The sequence below is a fragment of the Ostrea edulis genome, chromosome 2, assembly GCF_947568905.1.
Source record: "Ostrea edulis chromosome 2, xbOstEdul1.1, whole genome shotgun sequence".
NCBI classification, from domain to species: Eukaryota; Metazoa; Mollusca; class Bivalvia; order Ostreida; family Ostreidae; genus Ostrea; species Ostrea edulis.
This window is the reverse complement of record NC_079165.1, coordinates 104,392,316-104,417,142: the sequence shown is the minus strand read 5'-3', so window position 1 is coordinate 104,417,142 and position 24,827 is coordinate 104,392,316. Positions and strand designations below refer to the sequence as shown.

General features: G+C 34.0%; 2 protein-coding genes across 2 annotated transcripts in view; one reads left to right on the top strand and one right to left on the bottom strand.

Annotated features, from left to right (window-relative positions):
- LOC125680903 (nicotinamidase-like) overlaps positions 1-8,559 on the bottom strand; it is a 24,749-nt gene extending 16,190 nt beyond the window's left edge. Inside the window, exons 1-2 of the mRNA XM_048920699.2 lie at positions 8,383-8,559; positions 4,371-4,497 (exon numbers count right to left, since the gene is read on the bottom strand). Coding sequence (XP_048776656.1) covers positions 4,371-4,497; positions 8,383-8,489 — 234 coding nt within the window. The 5' untranslated portion in view covers positions 8,490-8,559. The remainder of the gene's footprint in view (positions 1-4,370; positions 4,498-8,382) is intronic.
- Positions 8,560-11,088: 2,529 nt separating this feature from the next.
- Positions 11,089-20,031, top strand: LOC125681329 (nuclear factor 7, ovary-like). The gene is made up of 5 exons (XM_048921364.2): positions 11,089-11,830; positions 13,193-13,288; positions 13,723-13,956; positions 15,491-15,647; positions 17,615-20,031. Exons 1-5 carry the CDS (start codon positions 11,372-11,374, stop codon positions 18,505-18,507), a joined length of 1,839 nt encoding a protein of 612 aa, XP_048777321.1. The 5' UTR covers positions 11,089-11,371; the 3' UTR covers positions 18,508-20,031.
- The last annotated feature ends 4,796 nt before the right edge of the window (positions 20,032-24,827 follow it).

Here is a 24,827-nt window from a genome sequence, read left to right as displayed (position 1 = left end):
TGACATCAGAGATAGTGTATTAGCTCTCCTAGACTTCATTGAAGTGATCTACATATAAAAATTAATGTGAAGCCAAGCGTATAATATTTCCAAACAAAATTTTTAGACCAAATGAAGAGATAATTTCCCATCAAATCTGACAAGGCAAATTAAACAGAAAGAACTAGGTACGATTGTGTACATAAAAAGGCCAAAAAAATTTCTCTGATTTAAATGTGTCTTGAATCAAGCTTGATCTGTGTTTTGAATAAGTTAAATACATGCCAAGTACACAATCTCAACTTAAATCAAAGTTATTTCTAATTTTATAGCATTATTACGTCATGAATAAGAGTTTTTCCCGCCATTTTTCAAAAAGAGTTTGATAACTGTTAAATTTGATCCAGATTATTGCTTAGGAAAAGGTGTGCCCATCCGTGGAGCAAAATGCAATTAATATATATTGTGTATTAAGAGAAGGCGAAAAATGTATTTGAATATGAATTTGCTCGACGCATGGGCTGTATGTTTTCTGAAAGGAAAACACCCTGAATTTATGAAATTTTTCATTCATTTTGGCATTTTTGGCAATTTTATGCCAACTTCACGCTCCTGTCATACAACACAAAGTAATTTCGGATCAAATTAAACATAGTTTTGATTTGCTTATATATTCCTTATTTGAATGCCAGATTTTGGGACCCCTGCTGAAATCATTTATTTTCTGGGCCAGATGACAGTAGAAACTGTACCTACTTCTTTGCATGCTAGGTATGTTCCAGCTCTCTCTAGAGAAACATATAAGACTATACATTGCTGGCATTGTTCTAGTGATTGCCTACAGGGATTGTTTCACATAGACATGGACTAATGTCTAAGCCTTTAAAGGTCTATCCATTCCAAACAATCCATGGAATTTCACAAATGTCTGACAATTATTGAGATTGAATTATAACAATGAATTTTTCTACTGATAAACCAGTACAAGTGCTGTCGATTGTAATTTATTGTGGAATTTAAATGAATTTGGCATTCCTTAATGTGTACGGTAACCATTATAAGAAGAATTAGCAAATGAGATCTCTAACTTCTACTAACAGAAATCTGTCAAGAATACAATGTTATAATCTTGAATTTATAAAAAGGGAAAACCTACAAATCCAAAACTTCACAAGAACCTTATTTTCTACATGTTTCATCTTTATCATTTGCAACACATATATCTCTGCACAAAAAGGTTAGCAACTTTCTTGAAATATCTTTACATTTTATAATCAACCTATGTTAGGGATTAATTGTGTTTAACATTCAAAGTGATTTTCTTTATAAAGCCTATGCACTTTAATAGTGCAACTGGGTACTGTGAAATTTGCTATGTACTTTTGTACTGTGAAATTTGCTATGTACTTTTGTACTGTGAAATTTGCTATGTACTTTTGTACTGTGAAATTTGCTATGTACTTTTGAGAAAGGTAATCCAATGATCCATCCTAGCTAAGTAGTCGACAGAGCAGCCAAGAATTCATGAACTGTTCACCTTCTAAAAACAAATTCAACTTGATCGTGTCTAGAGAACAAATACCCTTTTACACAGTGCTCTTGAATTGGTTAATGTTTTAGAATGCTCTCAGAAAATGCCATATGTATCACAAGTTTACTTTAAATTGATTAAAAATTCATCCTAATTGTTTTATTGCACTGTGTTAAACACATGCAACAAAATTTTAAAATACTGGATACAGTTACTCTTCAAAATTGCACAGTAGCTTGTTTTATCATAAAATTAGTAACGCTATGTAATTTCTGAAAAGGATGTCTGCACAATGCACACACTGTTATTGATTAGCATTTAACATAACAGTGATAATCTGTTTCTTCAGCATGTTCAGGCACAAATTGGAATTCAATATGGTGGTAAAAGTCAGAAAGATCCTCACTAGTCCTTTATACAGGATACTTTTTACAAATGTAATTTTATTGTTCACACTCTTAAGATCAGGATGTCATATGTAGAATTACACACAGCATGTTGTCCTGTGATTGTAGTTAGTAATAGTATTGATTGGAACTTCCAAGACCTACTTGATATCTCTATTATCATAGTGTGCAACTATCACAAATGTTTACTCAACTCCTGTTCTTAACACTGTAAGTAATCAATTCCCTAGAGTGGCAGTATACATACCAATGAATGATTGATCAACAAGTTTAAAGTGCAAATATTTTCAAACCAATCCTGACATTTTATAGACAAAAATCAAAAAGCTATCTACATATGTTACTATCTTTAATAATGATATTAAGTTTCAAATGACTCTCATTGACTATATATAAGCTTACAAACTATAAACCTCCTCCTAGCAAGAAAATCAAACTTCTCAAAAATTCTATTCTATATACCATAAGATTAATGTAAAATGACTTAAGTGCTGTATTTGTTCAAACATGACTCCATCACCTACAAAATGGTGGATAAATTTGCTCTGTTCCTCAACAAACTCACAACGACTCTTGTTTGTAGAGGCAAAGATTGATTTATAAGCCAATTAATGACAGAAATATTTTCTTCCATGTTTGCAGAAAATGATAAGAGATAATGAGAACTAATTTGCAGCGCCAATTTTGGAACTTTCCTGGAGAAATCAACACAGTGGAGCTTAATTCAGATCAAACACGTCACAGATTTCTATATTTGGATCAATTTCCTTGCAGGAGGTCTAACAAGAATGAGTCTCAAGATTTCCTCTTATGTAAGTCTGGGACAGAATAGACAGTTCACCCTGGGCAATATATATGTACATTACCATTAAAAACCTAAATATATCCAACAACTTTATTTCAGGAATAATTTTTAACAAGGAAATTTGACATTGAATTTTGGTTTTAAATAGAAAAAAATTCAAAACATCAGTTTGGTTAGGGTACCAAAGAGTTACTATATAGAGCCTTATAGAACATATAATACATTATCTAGTAATGTTTAGATTGTTTGTGTTAAATGGTTTATTCATAATACAAACAAACCACAAGAAACATTGAATACATTATCTTGGAAGGAATAATGTTTTGATTGTTTGTATCAAATGATTTATATCTCCATAATACAAACAAACCACAACAAACATTCACTCCTTATTTGTAATTGAACTTGTTTCTATAAATAGAGATTTCCCTCCCCTATATATTCCATTGTTTTAAACTCCTATTTTGCCCCAATCCTGATCCTGTGGGTCTGTGTGTGAACAGATCTGAATTTATGCTACTTGAGGATGGTTTCATATTACATACTACATGTATAATTAATTTCACATTTTTTTTTTTACCTTTGTGGTTCCAGAGAATATTTTAAAAGATTTTTTCTATAAATATCTATGTAAAACTTTAAACCCCATTTGCAGCCTCCATCTTAGCCATGGGGGTCATAGTTTGAATAAACTTCCACCCATACTATGATGTAACAAAGCTTTAATTCATTCAAGTAAAATTGGACTTTTCTGGAACAGTGATTCTTGAGAAGATTTTCTAGAAACACAACAATAAGTTCCTGATTTCCAAATTGTCCCCCCTTGGAAAGGAGCATGATCTTTATGTAATTTGAACCCCCTTTATTTGAGGATACTTTGGGCCAAGTTTAGGTGAAACTGGTCAAGTGATTCTAGAGTAGAATTTGAAAATGTAAAATTTAAGTTTACAACAATGACGTGTTTTTTTTTTTTTATCAGGAAGCTCTCCCAATGAATAGATTTGTATCAAATTAATAAAACAAGATACATAAATGTATGTGTACTGGTAATTAAACTTAAGATACAAAGACTAAAATACACATAAGCTGAGAAGTTTAGTACCCATCAGATTCAAGTTTGTTTTAAGGAAGGTCAGGCTCTTCTCCAAGGGGAGATAATAAAGAAATAGTGAATTAATTCATATATAGGATGGAGTGTGTAATAAAATTCTATTCACAAGAACCACTATACTGGAAAAGCCAGATAATTGAAAGCTTCTTTATATAGTATAGATATAATTAAGTCTATTCATATCATGACACACATACCCCTGGTCAGGACGAGGCCTCAATAGGGGTTTACAACATTACATAGAGATATAAGCCAGATATTACTTGAAAGCTTCTTTATATAGTATAGATACAATTAATTATCTTCATATCATGACACACATACCCCAGGGCCAGGACGACGCCTCAATAGGGGTTTACAACATTACATAGAAATCAATCTGACTAAAGTACAGACCTATAGTATTATGTATATATAGGTCTGTACTTTAGTCAGATTGCATAGAAATATGAAGGAAATATATTTTTTTAAGTCCTCTCAGGAACCACACAGTAAAAAGGCAAACTGTGTTACATCCCATGTATGCTATGTACTGACCTGATCTTGGTCCAGAAGGGTCAGCAGCTCCCTCTCCTGTTCCTCTGTCAATTTGTATGACTGTGATCCATCACAGAAAACATCTGACACTAACAAGTGAAACTCATTCTTATTCAAGAAGCCATCTCTGTAAAATTACATAATAACAGTTTATTCAATTAATACAACTTTGGGCAATACAGCCCATCAGCATTTATATGTAACAATAAGATAAATACATCGTCAAATACAGTTGATAAACTTTTTTTTTTTAAATCCACTTGTTGTAATACACATGTTAAACAAAGACAAAATAAACAATGTAAATTTGATGCAATATTCAACTTGTATGGGATTCACAATGTCTGTTTTGTTTTACCTAACGTTCTTTCTTTTTTTTTTTTTAAATCTATAATATTAATTTTCTATATATATCCCCCTTTTCACTTGTTCATCAAAAGACAATCAATTTTATTTTATAGACAACAGTATGATAATTTCACAGATGAATCAAACATCTACAATTCAAGCCAACCAATGCCTGGTGCAAGAAAATGATCAATTGATAACAGATATTTCAAATAAGTCACATATTAGCATTTTTCATGTTGAACTATACATAGAGATTTCTTTTTTGAATGCATACACTTTCAACATATCTCTAAAGTAAACTCAACTATTAAATAATTAATACAGTTAGAGCACTTCAAAATATCACAAAATGGTTAACCAGCTTAGGTACTCTAAAGTTAAGCTTTCCATATTGTTAAGTGCAACACCTGAGCATTTTACCCTGGTATTTACATTAATAATCTTTTAATCCAACAGAGAACTTGGCTTTATTGCAAGCTATTCCTGACTTGAAATATGGAATATCAGTAACAAAGAAAATAAAACTGAATGGAATCTGAATTTCTGAGTTGTCACACAATGTTTACTTATTATGAATCAAGGAGAGATTTTTTTACCCCTTGAATCCAGGGGCCAGGGCCTTCAAGTTTGGGAAACATAGCAATATTTGATTGAAATTGGGAAATTTGTTTTATACAAATAAATAAGAAAAACAAGCAAAAGGTTAACCATTTGATATTTTATTATCAATGTGGTTGGCTTAAACAAGCTTTAATTTCCAGTCTTTGGCAGAGAAAAAACTGTCACAATTTTTTGTAACAGAGCGGCACTGAGGTTAGATGGCCTCTCATGGCATATTCTCATCAATTGCACTAGAAGTTGATAAATGATCATTTGGGAATTTTTAGGCATCATTTTGGGAAAAACACCTGCTTTTCAGCATTGGGAATGGGGCCGAATTTCGGCCCTCTACAGACCCTTAAAAAATCCCTGTCAAAGGGATAAAATAAATCAGATAAATGTTTATTCAGTATGTACATACATACAAACATACATACATAAATACCAAGGATAACCCATGAAAGCTCGAAAGCTTATTTCCAATGGCCGGGGTCCTTTGATGCACGAATGTTTGCACTAGGGGATCATTTATGTGGAAGGAAACCGGAGTACCCAGAGGAAACCCATGTGTCCGATTGGGCGACCACTATACCCTCTCACAGACAACCACTGCCGATCACGGGGATCGAACTCGGGTTGCAGCGGTGAGAAGCGAGAGCGCTACCTCTGCGCTACCCGGACACCGGGAAAATGCAAACTGGTGAAATGATATTTGGGGTGACCAATCGTAACAGCTAAACCCTGGGAATTTTCATCATTCGATCTGTATTCCATGTATGTAAATCATATGTTTCAAAGAAAAATACTTGCAAGTTTCTGTAACTGCTCTTTTGCTGTAGACCCTAGAAAGTACCACCCAAAGTATTCTACATGTATTAATGAAAGAAAATGTGCTTTTATAACTTTAACTAGGTTGATGATGAATACCACTTTCGTTTCTCATGACTTGTATATCAAACATCAATATATTACTAATTCTTTCATTTTTTGATACAAAATTTTGTATACAAGATGAACTGGAAAAACTGTTCTACCTTATGAAATTAGATTGTGTACAGGCAATTTCACAAAAGATAAAACATTTAAATCTAAATTCAACACATAATCATAGAAAAACATTTCCATAAAATTGATCGATACATTTAATCACTTTACATGGCATATTTAATTAAATGTCTCTTTACAAACAGGTTGATGTATGTTATATAGGTATCTTATCCGCACTCTATATAATATGTCAATAGATGTACATGTAATTAATTTATTCATATATTTGGAAAAGTTACTGGTCAGAAAATGATTGAACCATGAAAAATTAGTGCCATAGAAAAATGTCATCTTCTAATTTGCCAATATACACCGTCACACTATAGATTAGCAAATTAAAATATGACAACCTTAATTCTAGGATAAGTAACGAAAATGATATAATAAAACAAATGATTTCAAACGTTAAACACATTTCTGCAGGAAATTAATGCATACCTATACATATATATGCACATCTTACTCCAAAACATGATAAACAGTGCAGTAGCAATTGTAGAAATTGTTTCCATAAAAATCAAGATATTTGACACATGCCAGTCTTTATATTAAATGCATGCATTCATTACTCATGTCAGATTGTCATTTCAATTTCCTAAACAAAAATGAGTTCATTATAATTGTCAATGTTTAACATACACAAATGCTTACTGACATCCACACTAAACTTTGACAGTACTGTTTCTAGGGCTGAAACGATTCACAGAAATATCGATACTGTTCAATATAAACGCTCAATTCAATATTCGATTCATTGCCTCGATTTTCGGTTCGATACGTTTATTACAAACGGGTTCAGTAAAATACATTCAGTCTCGGACAGTACATATTATTTCTACCTGCATGAGGGAAAAAATAGCGTCAAATAATGTTCAAACTGTTGTTTGCCTTGAGGTTGACGAAAATAATAATAAACTATGTCAGTTTAAACTACAGTGAACAGGCATCTAACCGTTTGGCAGTTCTGCTTTTAAAATTATGATTTTGAATCTTGATAATTAATTTTTTCTTCAATGTTATTATTGGTTTCTTCTGTAAATTGCATTGTATTGAAAGTATTGAATCGTGGCATAAATATTGCAATATGTATCGTATCGTGAAGGGGGTGTATCGTTTCAGCCCTAACTGTTTCTATCTTCTCTACTGGATATTTTAATCTATACTATAGGCCCATAACAGCATGAGGATGTTTACAACAAACCCCCTGCAGGTTGGAATCAAGTTGAAAATCAGGTTATCTGACAAAGTATCTTAAATCATTTTTAATTTTACTTCCTGCAGTGTTATCATGCATTCTGCTTTGGCCAGCTATAAACTTAAATTAAAGTATGCAGAGACAATTCATACTCCAAATGAGTTATCTATTTCAACCTGAATCTAATTTTGTTCACATATATCACATGATAACTTATATCCCATGACTTTAAACTGATTCAATTACAATATTAAAATAGACATGATCAATTCATTTGTATAATGTGCATGTGTATGTATAAACAGCATATAAACCTACTTAGTAGTTTCATTTATTAGGGAAATTAAGTGATAATGGGTGCAAATACAAAGAAAGATAGCAATGTTAAATGCTATACTTAAAGTATGCAATTAAATTTTATAGAATTCTAAAAAACCGTTTAATTCTGTACTTTTTATAAAATCTAAACAATCAAACTTTCTGTAAATTCTACCATATTTTCTATTGCTATCATAACTTTCTTACATCCATTAAATACTTGGGTTAATGATTATAAATTATACCAGAAAAAAATATTTGGTTCTATATAGATCTATATAGTAGACAGAGGAACTGATGTTGATTTCCTTCCAAACCAATTAAAACTGAAACTCTTGAATACATTTTTTTAAAAGGCATACTATTTTTCAAACACAACGTTTTGTCTGAGTTTAATTTTTACACAATATTCAGAAAAATTTCTACACGAGAACATGTAGGGAATAAAAATGATTTTATGAAAAATATAGTCTATTGTCTGCATGTATGTGTTTCACTCACCTGTCTACGTCAAAGTGTTGAAAGCACTGTACGCAATCTTGCTTATCAAAAATCTTTTTCCTATCAACAAATTTATCAAAGAAGTTATCCCTGTCCGGAGAATCCATCTGTCTATTACAACAGTTGACGGAAGAATGAATATGCAATGTTTACATTAGCATCACACTAAACGCTAACGTTGAAACATATATTCGGATAAAATTGGAAAAGTATCAAGTTTAAAGACATTTATAAATACACTAATCCTATAATACGATTGGATGAAAGCCATAATCGTGTAATACAAAAATCATTCAAAAAGCTGTATCAACATAGTCATAATTTTTTAAAGTACGTGCACACTGGCTCTAAATAAAAGCAGAGACCGCGGTGGTGCGCGTCCGTGCCGGGGCATACAGGTCTAGGCCCATGTAGGCTATATACTAACTAACTATAATTATTTCCAATCAAGGGCCCTCAAGGGGCAGCATGAAAATACACATAAATAATGTACATATACATATACAAGTAAAGAAAGAAGTGGTTACATAACACATAGTTATATACAAATACAGTGTCATATATTGTTCAAAATAAATTTTCCAGTTATATTTAGAATGGATGGCTCTTCAGAACATAGTATGTAAATGAATTTTTGTTCATCATTCAGTTTGGTAAAAAAATTAACTGTTTTTTTTCTATAGCATCACAAAAAGATTTTCTTTCATCAGCAAACTTTTCACATTTAATCAAAAAATGAATCTCATCACCTAATAAACCGGAATTGCATTTGTGTGTGTGTGTGTGTGTGTGTGTGTGTGTGTGTGTGTGTGTGTATATATATATATATATATATATATATATATATATATATTATATACTCCATTGACCTAGCTATACTGCATCATCGCAAACCACGGGTTATTGTTCGTGATTTGCGACGATGGCTAATATTATAGTCTGATTTAGCATGTCTCGATCAAGCGTGTAATAAACGCAAAAAAAGTTTGAGGAAGGCAAGATATAAACAAGATATATCTTTAGATAAGAAAGATATCTCTTTACACTAGAGAGATATCTCTATTGGTTGTAGAGATATCTCTGGTAAGTTAGAGAGATATCTCTTTACACGAGAGAGATATCTCTATTGGTTTATAAAGATACCTCTGGTAAGTTAGAGAGATATCTATTTACGCTAGAGAGATATCTCTTTCTCTTTGAGAGGTATCTGTCAAAGCTAGAGATATATCTTTCAAAGAGAAAGCGACATCTCTCTAGCGTAGATATATATATCTATCTATCAATTTAGAAAAAGATATCTGTTTAAGTTTGAGAGATATCTCTTTAAATTTTCAAAATGATATCTCTTCAACTCAAAGAGATAGCGCTTTGATCCCCCCCCCCTCCCCGGTGATCATAACGACTTCTCCCTGTTGCATTGCCATTAATATGATGTACAACCCTATTTCTTCTTCAATCTCTCATACAGAGTTGTCGATCCTTACAGTGCTCACTCTGAATGAGAGATTGCTATAAATTTCTTAACCAATCAAAATACTTCTAGAGTTAGAATGGCGAAAAACTGTTGAAGAGGTGGTTGAGGAAACGTAATTTGGTATAGCTGTAAATGTAAATCTGGTCCCAATCTCACATATTTTATCAATTCATTGTCTTTGCTTTTTGTCAACAGTATACATTTCACATGCGGTAAACGCAAAATCCTCGCCCGAAATTGCAGCCATCATGATAAGATTTGCTTTTGCGTGGTTGTTGCTACTTCCGGTTTAGGGAGAATTCCTAAGTATTCAAACTAATAAAAAATATTGGAAACAAATATCTCTTTCTCTATAAGAGATTCTCTTTTTCAACGATTAAAGAAATATCTCTAATACTTCGAGAGATATCTCTCTAGGAATTCTTAGAGAGATATCTCTTCAAGTGAAGGAGATCTATCTCAAAGTAAAACAGATATCTCTCAAAGTGAAAAAGATATCCCTCTAAGTGAAAGATATATAGCTCTAAGTGTAAGATATATCTTTAAAAGTAAAAGAGATATCTCTCAAAGTGAATGAGATATATCTCTAGATGAGAGAGATAGGCCTATCTTTTTAGAGATATCTCTTAAAATTAAGAGATATCTCTCATTCTAAAGAGATATCTCTCTAAATAAAATAAGACACATCTCTTTGATTTAAAGAGATAACTTATTTTTCGAATAGATAGTAAAAGGTCTTGCCATACAAACAACATGTTGAGACCGAGGAGGCTATGCTGCATCGCCCACGAAAACAAGATCTTTATTTCTATCCTACTACCACAGGCACTCGATGTTTTATATATCTCATAATAAAAAAAATGGTCTTCCAGTAAACATAATATTATTAAAACGTCGAGTACCTGTGCCTACTACGGCTCAGAAATATACAGCCGATCGTTGAAAATTGAAAGACGATCGTTAACCATACCCTAATAATTTTTTGTTTGAATACCATAATCAGCATGATGATAGTAATGTTATAAATTATTTTATATATTCAATGCACTATGTCAAAATTGTAGTCAGTTGTTTTGACTTGGCACTCTTAAATTCAATTTTTATGAACAAGCATTTCGAACATCATTCGGCCTTTTTCGGAGCATTTTTAGTGAATCCGATATATTCGTTTATATCCGATTGGGGTTGTTTGGTTTTGTTTTGAAAAATTGAGAGTCTTTTGAACGTTTTTTTCGACATGTTCCAAAAAAAGAAGAAGTTGATGGAAATTGACGCGGCGACGCGATGGGAGACTGGTGGAAAAAAATTAACCAATGTTACAGGTGCCACACTTGGCAAACAAACAAAAATTTCTAGCAGCTTAACTCTTAACGAATGTCTTTTTTTCCCCATTTCTTATTTCACAACGTTAAACCACTTAGCCAGAGTATGTAACTTGTAAGCTGTAAACATACCCTGCAGGGCTTTCTTTTTCTTCGTGGGGTTTGAAGGAGGTCACGGGCTAATTAAATAGCGATGGATAAAGAACTAATGTGTGCGATATGCCTAGAATTCTTCGATGAACCATTGATGTTGCCATGCAGTCATAATTTCTGCAGAAAGTGTTTACAGGGCATTATTAGTGCAAGAGAACAATACACAAGCTACAGGCCCCAACGATATGTGGACTGCCCCTTGTGTCAGAGAAAGATTCCACTTGAAAGGACAGGAGTTGACCAATTTCCAGTGAATCGTGTGCTGGACAATGTTGTTAGTGTCTACAAGGCAGAGGCAGAAGTTTCATTTAATGATGCAAGTTGGAGTAAGGATGTATCAGATTCAGCAGGGCAATGTCGTCTGCATAAAGAACACTTAAATTTTTATTGTTTGTCCTGTAACCAGGCAGTTTGTAAAGAATGTAAGTGTATCAGCCAGAGAGATACAGGTGCATCTCATCGATTTAGTCCCATCAAAGAACAACTCCATCGGTCTCAGGTATGGATGATCATATTCATAATATGAAAATAAACAATCTACCAGGGTTTGAAATTAACAGTCGTCCACTCGCCATTTGCGACTAAATTTTCGAGTGGACAAATTAAAATTAAGGTTCAAGTTGCCCACATAACAATTTGAAAATTTCCGAAAAAAATATTTGCTTTTCAATTTTGTCAGATCATTTTGTTGGGTTTTTTTTTCTTTAGAAAAAGTTGCTGATCAGCAAAGCGCTTCATAATTAACTTTTAGAATCACTTCTCTGCAAAGCGTCTAAGTGATTTTGAATTAGTTTATAGATGGGATCAGTGAACCCAAGAAACAAAAAAAAAACTGACAGAAATGAGTATCAGGGTGATTATGATAAGACAAAAAGACAACGGAAGTTGTTGGAATCATGGAAGACCAACCGAATGTGGCTATAAAATGCGAATGTAATTTATTCATATTGTGAATTAATACTTGATACCTCTTCTTCAGGAAAAAGGCTGGGAAACATGCTCGTCGCATGCATGGGATACGGGGTGTTGAGTTGTGGTCGGTTGGTCTTCCATGATTTCAAACTTCCGTTATCTTTTTGTCTTATCGTATTCACTGTGATACTCTTTTCTGTAATGCCATCAAATGTCACAGGGTACCGATTGTTTGTTGCCGGTTGCATGTCGTATAAACCAAACAGCATAACAAAACATGAAAATACTTTTCAAATAAAAGGTGTTCAAGTCAGTGGGCAGCTGAATTTTGATGTGGGCCCCTATAATTACAAGGTTCAGTAGCTAGGATTGTTACCAAAGTTTTCAAAGTTAGTTTTAAACCCTGTCTACACTTGTCAAAGTTTCAGTTTGACATAATATGGTAAGTAAGGGGCCCAAAGGGCCACCTGCCATGTGACTTTTAATGCCAATGTGTGTGTGAACAGAGGAAACCTGAGATATTACATATAACCACTTGCTAATTCAAGTACTTTAATTGGTGCGCAAGTTCAGGGCAACTTAAGTTTTGAGTAAATATTATGGACCCTGAGTGTGATTTATTAATTATCTAGAGTTTTGCTCCAACATAAAACTAGATTCTTATGTGACTTAAAGCTGTAAGAATATGAAGGTTATCAACACAGTAAAACAATTGTGAACAACTGTCAAGCAGGAGCTTCTTTGTGATTGCTGATGTCATTTCTTTCCACCAAACTAACTTGATTACCAAACAGTAAGATAATATAAAACTAAAGATTTTGATTAAGCAATAACCTGTAAAAAAAGATATATGCAGATTTTATACAAGATTGAAATTTGACAATCATTGATAAACATTGCATATTTTTAATTTTCATGTACATGTCTGTAGATCTTTTATTCTTTTCAGACATCCATCCTCGCAACTCTTTCAGAAATTAGGAAGAAAAGTGTGATGTTAAGTGACAGAATTCAAATTTTGGGTGAAATTCTTGGTGGGATTGATGTAAGTAGTCATGACTTGATTAAAAACCAGAAGTATTTGTCAGGTGATGAGGGAGATAAATTTATGTTTCAATATGTTAGTAAATCAAGCAACAATTCCCAGTATACGTCACAGACACTTATTATGCATAACCCAATCATTAGCTGATTCAATCCACCAATGACATTTTAGCACATTGATATGTTATGAAATGTCATTGGTTGTTTGAATCAGTTGATGGTTGTATTGTTCATATCGAGTGTATTTAACATAACATATAATGAAAGTTGCTACTTAATATACCAGTGTTGTATCATGAAATGCATCATAATATCGCAAAACTGTGTTCAATATGAACACTTTACATAGATATGTATAACTAGTACATTACTGCAAGTATTTTAACATATTTCAAAATTGGTTGAATATACATTGGTATTGATTTACATGTATAGGAAAATGAAAAGCATGTGCAAAGAAGTATTGAAGAGGAGTTTGAGGCGCTGCGGTCACAGCTGAAAAGTCGACAGGAGGAGATGAAGAGACGCTTACATAATGATATTGAAGCCATCAAAAGACCAATTATGGATCAACTGAGGAAGCATAAATCTATAAACACCAGTATAGATGACCATCAAAGAAAACTAAGCCTGGTCAAGACCACACATGACCCGAGTCTACGAATCAAGGTCTACTCATATATACTTATAATTGTGTATTAGCAACTTTAAAGAATAGTTTAAGTTTAAACTTTCCTTATTTTTAGTATCATTTATTGATTCTTTAACAACAAGTTCTGCAGTTTTTAGTGCCCTACCGACTAAGTCGAAGGGGACTTTAGTTTTGCGTTCCGTCTGTATGTCTCTCTGTCAATCCTGTAAATCAGTTTTCTGGTCTTTTTTTGGATGTGCTTGCAGATATTCATTTGATATGTGATATATTGCTTTGCCATAACAAGTTACAGATCAATTTCGAATTTCGTCTCGGTCCGTTGATTTTTAACTAAGTTATGATCCTTGGACTTTAAAAAAATAGCATGAATTATCAGTTTTCCAGACTTTTTTGTTGTTGTGCTTACAGATATTCATTTGATATTCAGTACATCATGATGATTGCCATAACAAGTTACAGATCAGTTTTGAATTTTTTATGGTCTAGTCTTTGTACATGAACAGTAGTTGATTTCCAACCATTCCATGTACAAAGACCATTCCATCCCCATGGGGATCCGGGTTAGAATAGGTCCTCAGTACCCCCTTGCTTGTTGTAAGAGGCGACTAAATGGGGTGGTCCTTCGGCTGAGACCGCAAAAACCGAGGTCCCGTGTCACAGCAGGTGTGGCACGATAAAGATCCCTCCCTGCTCAATAGCCATAAGCGCCAAGCATAGGCCTAAATTTTGCAGCCCTTCACTGGCAGTGGTGACATCTCTATATGAGTGAAATATTCAATTCAATCCAACCATTCCTATCCTGATTTCCCAATCTTCCCTTTTACCATAACCTTAGTCTCATAATGAACTTGGAATACTGTTGCAGTCCAATAATTTTTGCCTCTGTTAGGGGACTATGTATTGCTATGCAATACTCTCAGAATGCTTGTTACTCATGTCTCTTGTTGACTTGGATATTCATTGATGTGAGAGAAATCAAAGTACCCGAGGAAACCTATGTGTCTGAATGGATGACTGCATATTCATATAGAATAGAACTCTGGTCGCAAATGCTTAACTCACAGAAACCCTATGAATAGTTGGAGGTTGCGTTATTGCTTTTATGTTTACAAACTTTGAAATGAAATCAGATAGAGGGTTAAAATTCATTCAAAACACATTAAAAATTCATGATAGAAAAATGAGTTGTAACAGTGGCAATATTTGTCTAGCTGGTAATCAAACCCAGGACTTCTAGCCTAACAGTACGATACTCTTCCTGTGAAAGGGTCTACTGGCAAGAGCTAGTAGGAAGGTAAAGTCTCTAACACTATAAACATGAGGTCAGCATTTCACAAATTCTATAGTTGTTTTAACAATAGTTTGCCAATGCAACCTATCATTGGGTCAAATGCTGTCTGACATTTTATACTGATTGTTAGGTTGTTCTTGGCACACTGATTTTGACTACGGATTACTCCATTTACTTGATCAAGATATAGATGATGTTAGATTGTGATGTTAGACTGTGATGTTATGTTAGACTGTGATGTGTGTGTTTCTATTTAACAGTTGTTACAGGAGTCTGAACGACAGCTAAACAGTCTGCTTTGCTTCGACCTGGCCTGGTTCTCCTCCAGTGACACACCTATTGTAAATATGCCAACCTGGGAACTTCAGAAAAAAGAAGTGGAGAATGCAATCCCACAAATCCACCTCAAACACTCAGGTGCAGTTTGATAAAAAAAAAATAATGATAATGAAAAAGAAAATACATGGGATGTACATTTTTCACAGTGCATTTTTTTTTTTTTTTTTTTTTTTTTTTTTACATTTGCATTAAGTTTCCTGACACAGTGCAGAATAAAGTTTGTTAAAACCATGGTACCCAGGGATAGGGTAGGGCCACTATAGGGGATCAAAGTTTTACATACGAATATATCTAGGGACAATCTTTAAAAATCTTCTCAAGAACTACTGGGACAGAAAAGTTTACATTTACATGAAAGCTTTCTGACATTCTGCAGATTCAAGTTTGTAAAAATTATGGCCCACGGGGGTAGGTTGGGGTCACAATAAGGATCAAAGTTTTACATGCAAATATGTAAGGAAAATCTTGAACTATGGGCTGTGTGTCAGGTGTGCGATGTGGCCCATGGACCTCTTGTTTATATACATGTAGTAGTACAAAAAAATGTATTGAATCATAGTGGAATTATAAAATTTAAGGAGTGAACTATTTGCACACTATTTGAACTCTTTCAAATTTTAAGGAACTAATGAGTTACATTTCAGGACCAACCTCTTGCCCTTCCCCCTTTCCTCCCCTACGATTTAGGATTTGGAGCTTTTGGATTTTGTTATACAGATAATTGTAAAGTCAACTTCACCTTGCCTCCCCTGTTTTGAAAACAATGTTACACACCTGATTATATTATCATGGTTTCATCATGCTTTTGTTCCCAGGTGTCTGTTATTTATTTTTATTTTTACAGATTACTCATGAAAGTTTTGGTATTAATTGTATCATAGTTTGGAAGAATTAAGCATCAAATACTGGATATAGGTCTATACCCCCCCCCCCCCCCCCCCCCCCTCCATTCCTTCAATTTAACAAAATGTATTGTAAGCTTTAAAATACCCTATTTGTTACTACTATTTTATCTGAAGCTTAGGAGTCTATTGATAAGCACGCACCCTATGTCCGCTTTAAGGGCAGTAACTGCAAAAATGATGCCCATTGTTGTCGGTATTGGTCAAATTTTGAGGCAGAAGAAGTAGATAAAGTAACTTATTTTTGTTCAAAATACCCATTGCCCAATTTTAACCCTTTTTGAAAATTCTAAAATGGGAACAAAATGTACTTTATTGGTTTATTAAATCACTTTTAATCAGATATTCATAAAGTCTCCTTGGGTCACCTGAATGACTCGAGTGATTTGTTACATTTTGTTTGTTCATAAGGTGTCATGAACTTTTTCAACTTCTTTTCACAAACTACGTCACCAACTTTCATGATAGTGCGGAGCATCTTTTAGGGTCGGGGAACAAAAATGTTGAAATTTATGATTTGAGCCCAAACATCTAAATATAATGCAATATTTAAAAATTACCTGTGGAAATTTGTATATAGCACATAATGAATGTACTTTGCTAAATTGTGTAAGGCTGTCTCTACCAAAATTTGGGATCAGAGTTCAAGACCGTAGGATTGGGCTACATGGATTATAAAGTGGTAATGCAGTACATCTGTAAAATATTCATCTAACAGATAAAATAAGTGCAAAATCATAATAAGTAAGGAGGCCATTACCAAATTTGTGAAATTCATGACTCCATGAGTGTCAGAGGAGGTTCAGCCCCAGGGTAGGATTATATGGCTTATATGCTGAATGCCTGTATGCAGCACATCTTTTTCAGTGCATGATTGTAGAAAGTAAAAACGTCTTTACTAGAATTTAGAAACTTTTGTCCCCAGGGTCAGGGATTCAAACCTCAGGGTATGAATATTTTGTTCATGTGTTTGTGGGGTTGGATGAGCAAGGGAGGGAACAAGTGACATACACTGAGATAAAATTCATGAGGCTGATTGTTAATCTGCACGGGGGTGTTCCTGCTTCCTGGTGTTCTAGCTACTGTTGCTATATCTCTGATGCTGAATGTAATTATAATGTGCATACAAATACTATTTCACAGGAACTGAACCACTGACTTCAGACTCTGCAGGTGTGGTTTCCAAGGAGACTAGCATTGCCTCAGGTTTAAAAGGTCTAAGCTTTAGTGACAGCAGAAAGCCAGCACCTAACCTTGAGATGATGAAGCAGCCTGTTAGGGACGATCCGTCGGCCTATCTTAGAAGTTCTTCCAGCAATACACTGGACATAAAGACTGAACCACTATCCACCCCCCCAACAGACGGGGCGGTGATGCATCGAAACGCATTGTCCATTCATAAACACCCTCTTCCCCAAGATCCTAACCGGCCAGCAGAGATTAAGGATGTTAGAACTACAACGTCGCTGTTCTTCCATGGACAATCAGGCAAACCTCAGGGCCAGCAGCGGGCCAACATGAGTGTCACACTGCCAACCAGATCTGATATTGAGATTTTATCCAACACCTCTAGTGTTCACCCACGATTATCACTGCCACCCAATGGAAACACCATTGCAATCTCTTTACGAAGAAACTCGGAGGGAGGCCACCAGACAGTGGGAGGGGGAGAGGTCAGTACCCCCACCTCAGCTACCCTTCCAATAACCACCCCTATCACCAACTCCTTACTTGCCAACATAAACAGTGTTCCTCCCACCACTTCTTCCTCTGTTAGTCTTACGAGTGAGGCCGGTGCTGCTTCTTTCCCCATTGTCACAGAAGTCGATAGAGTTCCTTCCATGGAGACGGAGAATGGTATCAATGCTAGCTCCTCCAATGGGTTGGAGGGGGCCAACAATTCTAACAATAATTCAGATAACTTTGCTGACGCTAACTTGCCAAGGATAACTGCACGAGATTTCTCACCTGGTAGAAGTGTGTCCTACCCTGCTGGTCGTAGAATTATAAAGGCCAAAAAAGTTGTCAAAAAGTAACTCCCTGATGGTACATGTTGTATCTTCAGATTATAAACCAAGACATTTGTGATGTTGTCAGAGGAAAACACCTAGGTTTAGTACTGAAGTTTATTTATGTATGTTACTGTTGCTGCTTTTAAGACACAATTGTAGATTTGATTTGGGAAAATGAAATTGTTATAGTAATCGAAGTAAAACTATTAACTTAAATCTCATCAGTTGAATGTATTTACATCTTTGTAATTTTATTTTAAATTGATTATCAGATAAATATATTGTATTCATATAACAAATTTATGAATAGTAATATTTCTGTGTAAAATAGAAGTATGAACCGGTGATGCATATAATGTTTGTCAATTACTCTGATATTGGTTATAGTCTGGACCAAACGGCTCAAAGGCCTTTTTTCAATCAAAGTTTAACGGTATACCCCAGGACTACTAGACCAAATTTTGTATATGAGTGACAGGGAGTCATTTACTTTTGAAATGCAAGGCCATCCCCAAATATTAAGGAAAAATAGGAGGAGGTCCAAAGTCATACACAGGAAAACATTTTGAAGAGCAAAAGGGCTATGATATGCTAATATATATTATATCAAGTTTGTTCAAACCATGGCTCGGGGGGGGGGTATCAGTCTCCAAGGTTTCATCTCATAAGAATTAGGTCTATACATTGAAAGTAATGTTTAAAATTAAAATACTCTTGATGTGTGTAGCCTCAGATTTGTTCAGACAATGGAGCCAAGGCCAACTACAATCCTTGTAGGTCAGAGTATTATATATATATCAGATTTTTACCTCAGTAACAATGTTTTACTTCATTGGATTACTATGCAAGCATCCTGTTGCAGAGACCACAAGGGTGGGGTAAATATGCACAAAGAAATGTATCAATAAAATCATTCAAAAGACCCCCATTGTTTGTGAGTAGTTACCAGACATGTGTTGTAAGTCCTTAGGCTATATTATGCATACATCCTTGTGTAGTTGCAAATATGTTCAAATGTCGGCCATTTTACCCTGATGATGCCACAGAGGGAGTTTTACATAAAAGTAAGGCCATAGTCTGCCAGCATCCTTTTGTAGTGCAGATTCAACTTCACTCAAATGATGGTCTTTCATTTTATGTAGGGCACAATAAGGGTTTAGTTAAGAGAAATTTCCTCATGGTATTCATAAAGTTGAAGGAGTAAAATACTTAGCATTTTCTTTTGAGACACTTGTACTAACATTTCCTGGGTCAAAAGTACTGCCGGTATGTATAATGCAAAGTCCATGTTCTCTTTCTAACAAGTTGCTATTTATAAACCATGATTCACTTTGAAACAATGTTGTTGTTGCTTTTTTTTTAATTTTTTTTTTTATAAAAATAAATGTTATGTATTAGGACACTGACCAACAAAACGGCTTGAAAATACTTTCTTACATGTAGTGGTGCATTTATTGTTATTTTGTAATTTGTTATATTAGTGTGATATTGTTGTACATATTACAATGTTACCCTTTAGTATTATATATTAAAAAAGATTTACACAGAGCTTTCTTCCTTTCTTACTACAGGAAAATATCATGATTTAAAAAATAACAAACCTAAGTAATTCTTTTCTTCAGGAGAGATGTCAGTTAAACTTCGATATATAATTGAGTAACATTTGACGAGTTAACGTGATTTATTGTAAGGTTTCTGGGACAGATATTTGTAGGGAGCTTGTCAAAAGTTGATTAGATTTGTTCCAGTTTACAATTGAATGTAACGGAAAATGTCTGTGTGGGATATTTTTACTCAAAATCTTCAGATATTCTCCAGAAGCAAGTTTGCTCCAGTTTCAGTATAGTGACCACAATTCACTGAAAGCAAAGGAAAAATTAACATGTCTCTAACTTTAATGTTTGAGGGGCCCATTCAAAAGTATTTTAATACTCTTATGAAGTTGTATAAGAATTGGCTACATGTTGACATACTATTTACTAAATGCACAATATTAATGATGAAATTTTACTTGTTTATGTATGGTCTTTGTCCAAAAAGTTCATGTACATTTTAAAAGTTTTGTGCACCATCAAGAGTGGAAGCTTTATATAGTGAGAACTTGAGGGGTGGGGGATTCTTGATTACATTTACCTGTCTATGCATTGTACCTCTGTTATAGGGTACAAGGCACTGTACATAATTACTGAGGTTTCATTTTATACCAAACTAAGAATTCTTTAAGACTTGTAAAATTGCTTATATGGTTTAGAACAGTACTAGGGTATTGAAAGAGTACTTTGCGTGATTTCAATATGTGTTGCAATTGTTATTGTTTGATTTGAACATATTTTATTGTACATACATGATATACAAAAGGATCAGAAACAAGTTCAAATAACTTACGAGTTATTAGATAAATTTAAAATGGACTGGGAAAAATGGTCTCCATTAGTCAATTGACTCCCTCTCTCTCTCTCTTTTCTTTCTCTCATAAAAAGAAAATGAACATTATAATATATATATGTACCTTAAATATATTCATATTCTTTTGTATATCTACTTTTGAGCAAATGTATGTCGATTGAGTGAAGTAAAAAAAAAAAATAAATATTAAAAAAACTTACGAGTTCTTCTTAAAAATATATTATTGTAGAAAATTAATGTACAAAAAATATAAATTGAACATCCATTGAATCTTTTGGTTTCATGAATAAACGACTGAACATAAGAAAAAATACACTTGTTTAACTCGGAAGATAAAGCATTATTTCCCCAAAGTAGAAGGTGGAAATCGATAATAACTAGATCATTTAACCTCAGCAAGCTATCCATTAATTTATATCTAGCATTTGAATATTTACTGCAAATAAAGAAGAAATGATAAGCGTCTTCTTTCATACCACAAGAACATAACGGAGAATCAACAATATTCCGTCTATATAGATCGTAATTCAAAATGGTTATTGTTTATGAATATGCTTAATTATACACACCAAGTTATTTACAAAAGTGATTTTTAATATATCTATCGGTTCTGAATTTCATATTTTTGATGGAATAATTCAAATTTATTAGAAACTACCTGACAGTGTAATGGTCTTGCCGTTTCACGAAAAGTCAGTCCATTTGATGACAAGTTTTCAATTGTTTTAACAGCTAGTGTAGCAATATTCAATGGTACTAAATATTATACATGTATACGATTTGTTAGGAGAATATTTGGCTTCTTGCAAGTTTCATATGTTCAGAGCAAGTTTCGTACGTTCAGAGTAGCAGAAAGAGATCCTGCATGAACACGGAAATACACCAGAACATGTTGAATCGCCTCAGTTTTTATATTGTAAACATCCTCTATATAAAAGCAATAACTCACAATGCACACTAGTTGCCACAACAATCAGTTTGAGCACATACAATATCTGTAAAGAGCTTCTGAATCATAATTTGAATTCATCATCCTTTATAGAAATGTGCTTTAAAAGGTTTGTGTCTTGTTTCCTATAGATAAGATAAGATAAGATAAGTTTATTCCAATTTTTGGCCCAGAGGGCATAACAGTAAGACATTTTATAAAGAAGGAAATTCAAAAAAGAAAGAAAGTTTACAACATTAACTACAGGTTACAGAGACTGCAAACTGAGTGTGGATGCAGCATGTTGGGGAAACAAGTACATACATATATGAATTGCTAATCATGTATATATACAAGTAGATGGACAGTATCAGTATTATACCAATATATGAATAATAAACTATAATGATTTTTGCAGTTTTAAAGCATTACTTCTTTTTCTGAAAGTTTGCACTAAATATTCACTCAATTTGACAATTACTGGTTTGTCTTCATTAATCATCAACCAAGTAAATTTGTCCTTATTTGTTAGATAGATAAAATTTTTGTTGAGCTTGTATATACCATTAAAAAATATATTTCTCTCTTCAACATAGAATGGGCAATCAGTAAGGAAATGAAATTCATCTTCAACACAATTAAGGTTACATAATTCACATATTCTTTTGTTTCTTTCTAAAGAAATTTTCTGGCCAGAATTGGTTTTTGTAAATTCATATCTTCCTCTTTCAATTCGAAGGTCATGTGCATTTGTTTCCTATATATGTCTCTAAATGGTTATTATGCCCCCATAATTGGAGATTCAAGGGCATACAGTTTTTGGTATGTCCATTTTTCTGCAAAAACTTTATAAACCATGGATATAACTTTTGAATAAATGGCGATAGGGCTTTTATAATTCAAATATGTATTCCTTGTGACAAGATCTTTCTTTTGGTACCAAAATGTTTGTCATGACCTTGACTTACCCAGTACTTTTGAAAAACTTAACCTAGGCCATAACTTGAATGATTAGTGATAGGGCTTTCATATTTCACATGTGTATTCCTTTGGATATCAGAATTACTGTGCTGCCAAATGGGGGCATGTGTTTCACAAACACATCTTGGTTTTTTTTCCCCAAAACGAACATTAAATTACCACCACTCCTAGTGCAAGTCTAAATGACTGACAGTTCTCAAGACAACTGCAGATCATTGCACTATACTATATCCACTACAGCCATCAAGGCTTGAACAGCAGAATACAGATTTAAAATTCACAAAGGATGTACACACATTTTCCATTTGTTTGGAGTTATACCTCCTTCAGGCTGTCCAGCACCCTTGGACAAAAAATAAGGGCAAATTTTAGGGGTAAAATTTTAAAAAATTAGGGCTAAATTAGGGCTAAAATTAGGAATTTTTAACCAAATTGCGGAAGTTTTAATTATTCAAAAGGACTTACCTTGTCAAATTTGACAATAAAGAAACTCACATGACACACAAATAAGATGTAAGTACAGGAAGGGCGTATTCCAGTGTTCCATGGTCTCAGCTATCATTGGCTATAACCTAAAATCTCAACTCTTTATCACAAAGTCACAACCAATAAACAAGCTTGACACATGGATCCACAGGTCAACTGCCTTTCACTGCATCAGCATTATCTGAATAAGAACTGCAATCTACGTTAATAACACACATTTTGTATGAATGCATTTTGATTTTTCAAGACTGATAAAAAAGTAGGAATTGACATGAAAAATAAGGGCTTTTTTAGGATTTCCCCTTGAATTTTACATTTTTTTAAGGAATTTTAGCAAAACTGAAAAAAATTAGGAATTTTAGGGCCGCTGGACAGCCTGCTCCTTATGAAATCTTTTACTCGTGTCGCCAGCTATAGGTGGAGTACCACAAATGTTGACCCAAGCTAGTTGCTCTGGGCTGTTCACCAATGAAGGGTTCTTTATCATGCCAACACTTACTGTTATATATGATGTTTTCATTAAAGGTTTCATGCATTACACACTTTCATAACTGAGCACATGGTAAAGTTTAGTTATGAGAAAGCTCCATTGTGATGGGGAATTTTCAAAAATGCATTACCTCCCACTCAAAATCTGGTCTCCGAGAAATGATCAGTAATGAAATCGCTGTTCTAATCTTAGATAAGAGAAGGATCGGTGCACCGTTATGATCACATGCAAAATGCCTAGATCAGTATGACCTTCAGAATAACTCCACCACCAAGTCCATTATATGTAGAGGACATGAACTTATTAACATTTTATCTGATATATGTTTTGCTGCCAATATACTGTAACTTTATATCATTTAATAAAGTTCTAACAAGAGCAACGCCAACGTGGCATAATACGCCCGTAGATTTTGCTCAAGGAAAACATATTTTAGTGAAGTTAGCACTGTCCTCTGTGAGCTAATTCATTATTATGCTTGTAGAAATGGATATCAAGATATAAAGAGGGATAGCCTTAGAATGCGCTACTTCATAAATATGCTAACGGTTCAGTTTGTATCCTGCCCACAAGGTTTTCCTAATAAGTGATACTACGACCTTGACCTTTGACCTTGAAAAACAATAGGCACCTTCCTCTCATCATGATGATCAAATATAACAAGTTATAATATCCTGGAGCTTACGGTTCGGTTTGTATCCTGCCCACAAGGTTTTCCTAATAAGTGATACTATGACCTTGACCTTGAAAAACAATAGACATCTTCCTCTCATCATGGTGATCAAATATACCAAGTTATAATATCCTGGAGCTTATGGTTCGGTTTGTATCCTGCCCACAAGGTTTTCCTAATAAGTGATACTACGACCTTGACCTTAGACCTTGAAAAACAATAGGCATCTTCCTCTCATCATGGTGATCAAATGTACCAAGTTGTAAAGTCCTAGGGCTTATGGTTCAGTCTGTATCCTGCCCACAAGGTCCGGACAGACAGACGGACGACGCCATACCATAATACGTCCCGTCTTCGACGGGCGTATGAAAAGTGGATGC

What these genes read in the sequence shown, in the direction of transcription:
- LOC125681329 (XM_048921364.2), top strand. Translation starts at nt 11,372, where the DNA reads ATGGATAAAGAACTAATGTGTGCGATATGCCTAGAATTCTTCGATGAA. An exon ending in AAATTCTTGGTGGGATTGAT is followed by an intron (nt 13,289 to 13,722) that starts GTAAGTAGTCAT and finishes TTACATGTATAG; the next exon opens with GAAAATGAAAAGCATGTGCA. An exon ending in ACCCGAGTCTACGAATCAAG is followed by an intron (nt 13,957 to 15,490) that starts GTCTACTCATAT and finishes TCTATTTAACAG; the next exon opens with TTGTTACAGGAGTCTGAACG.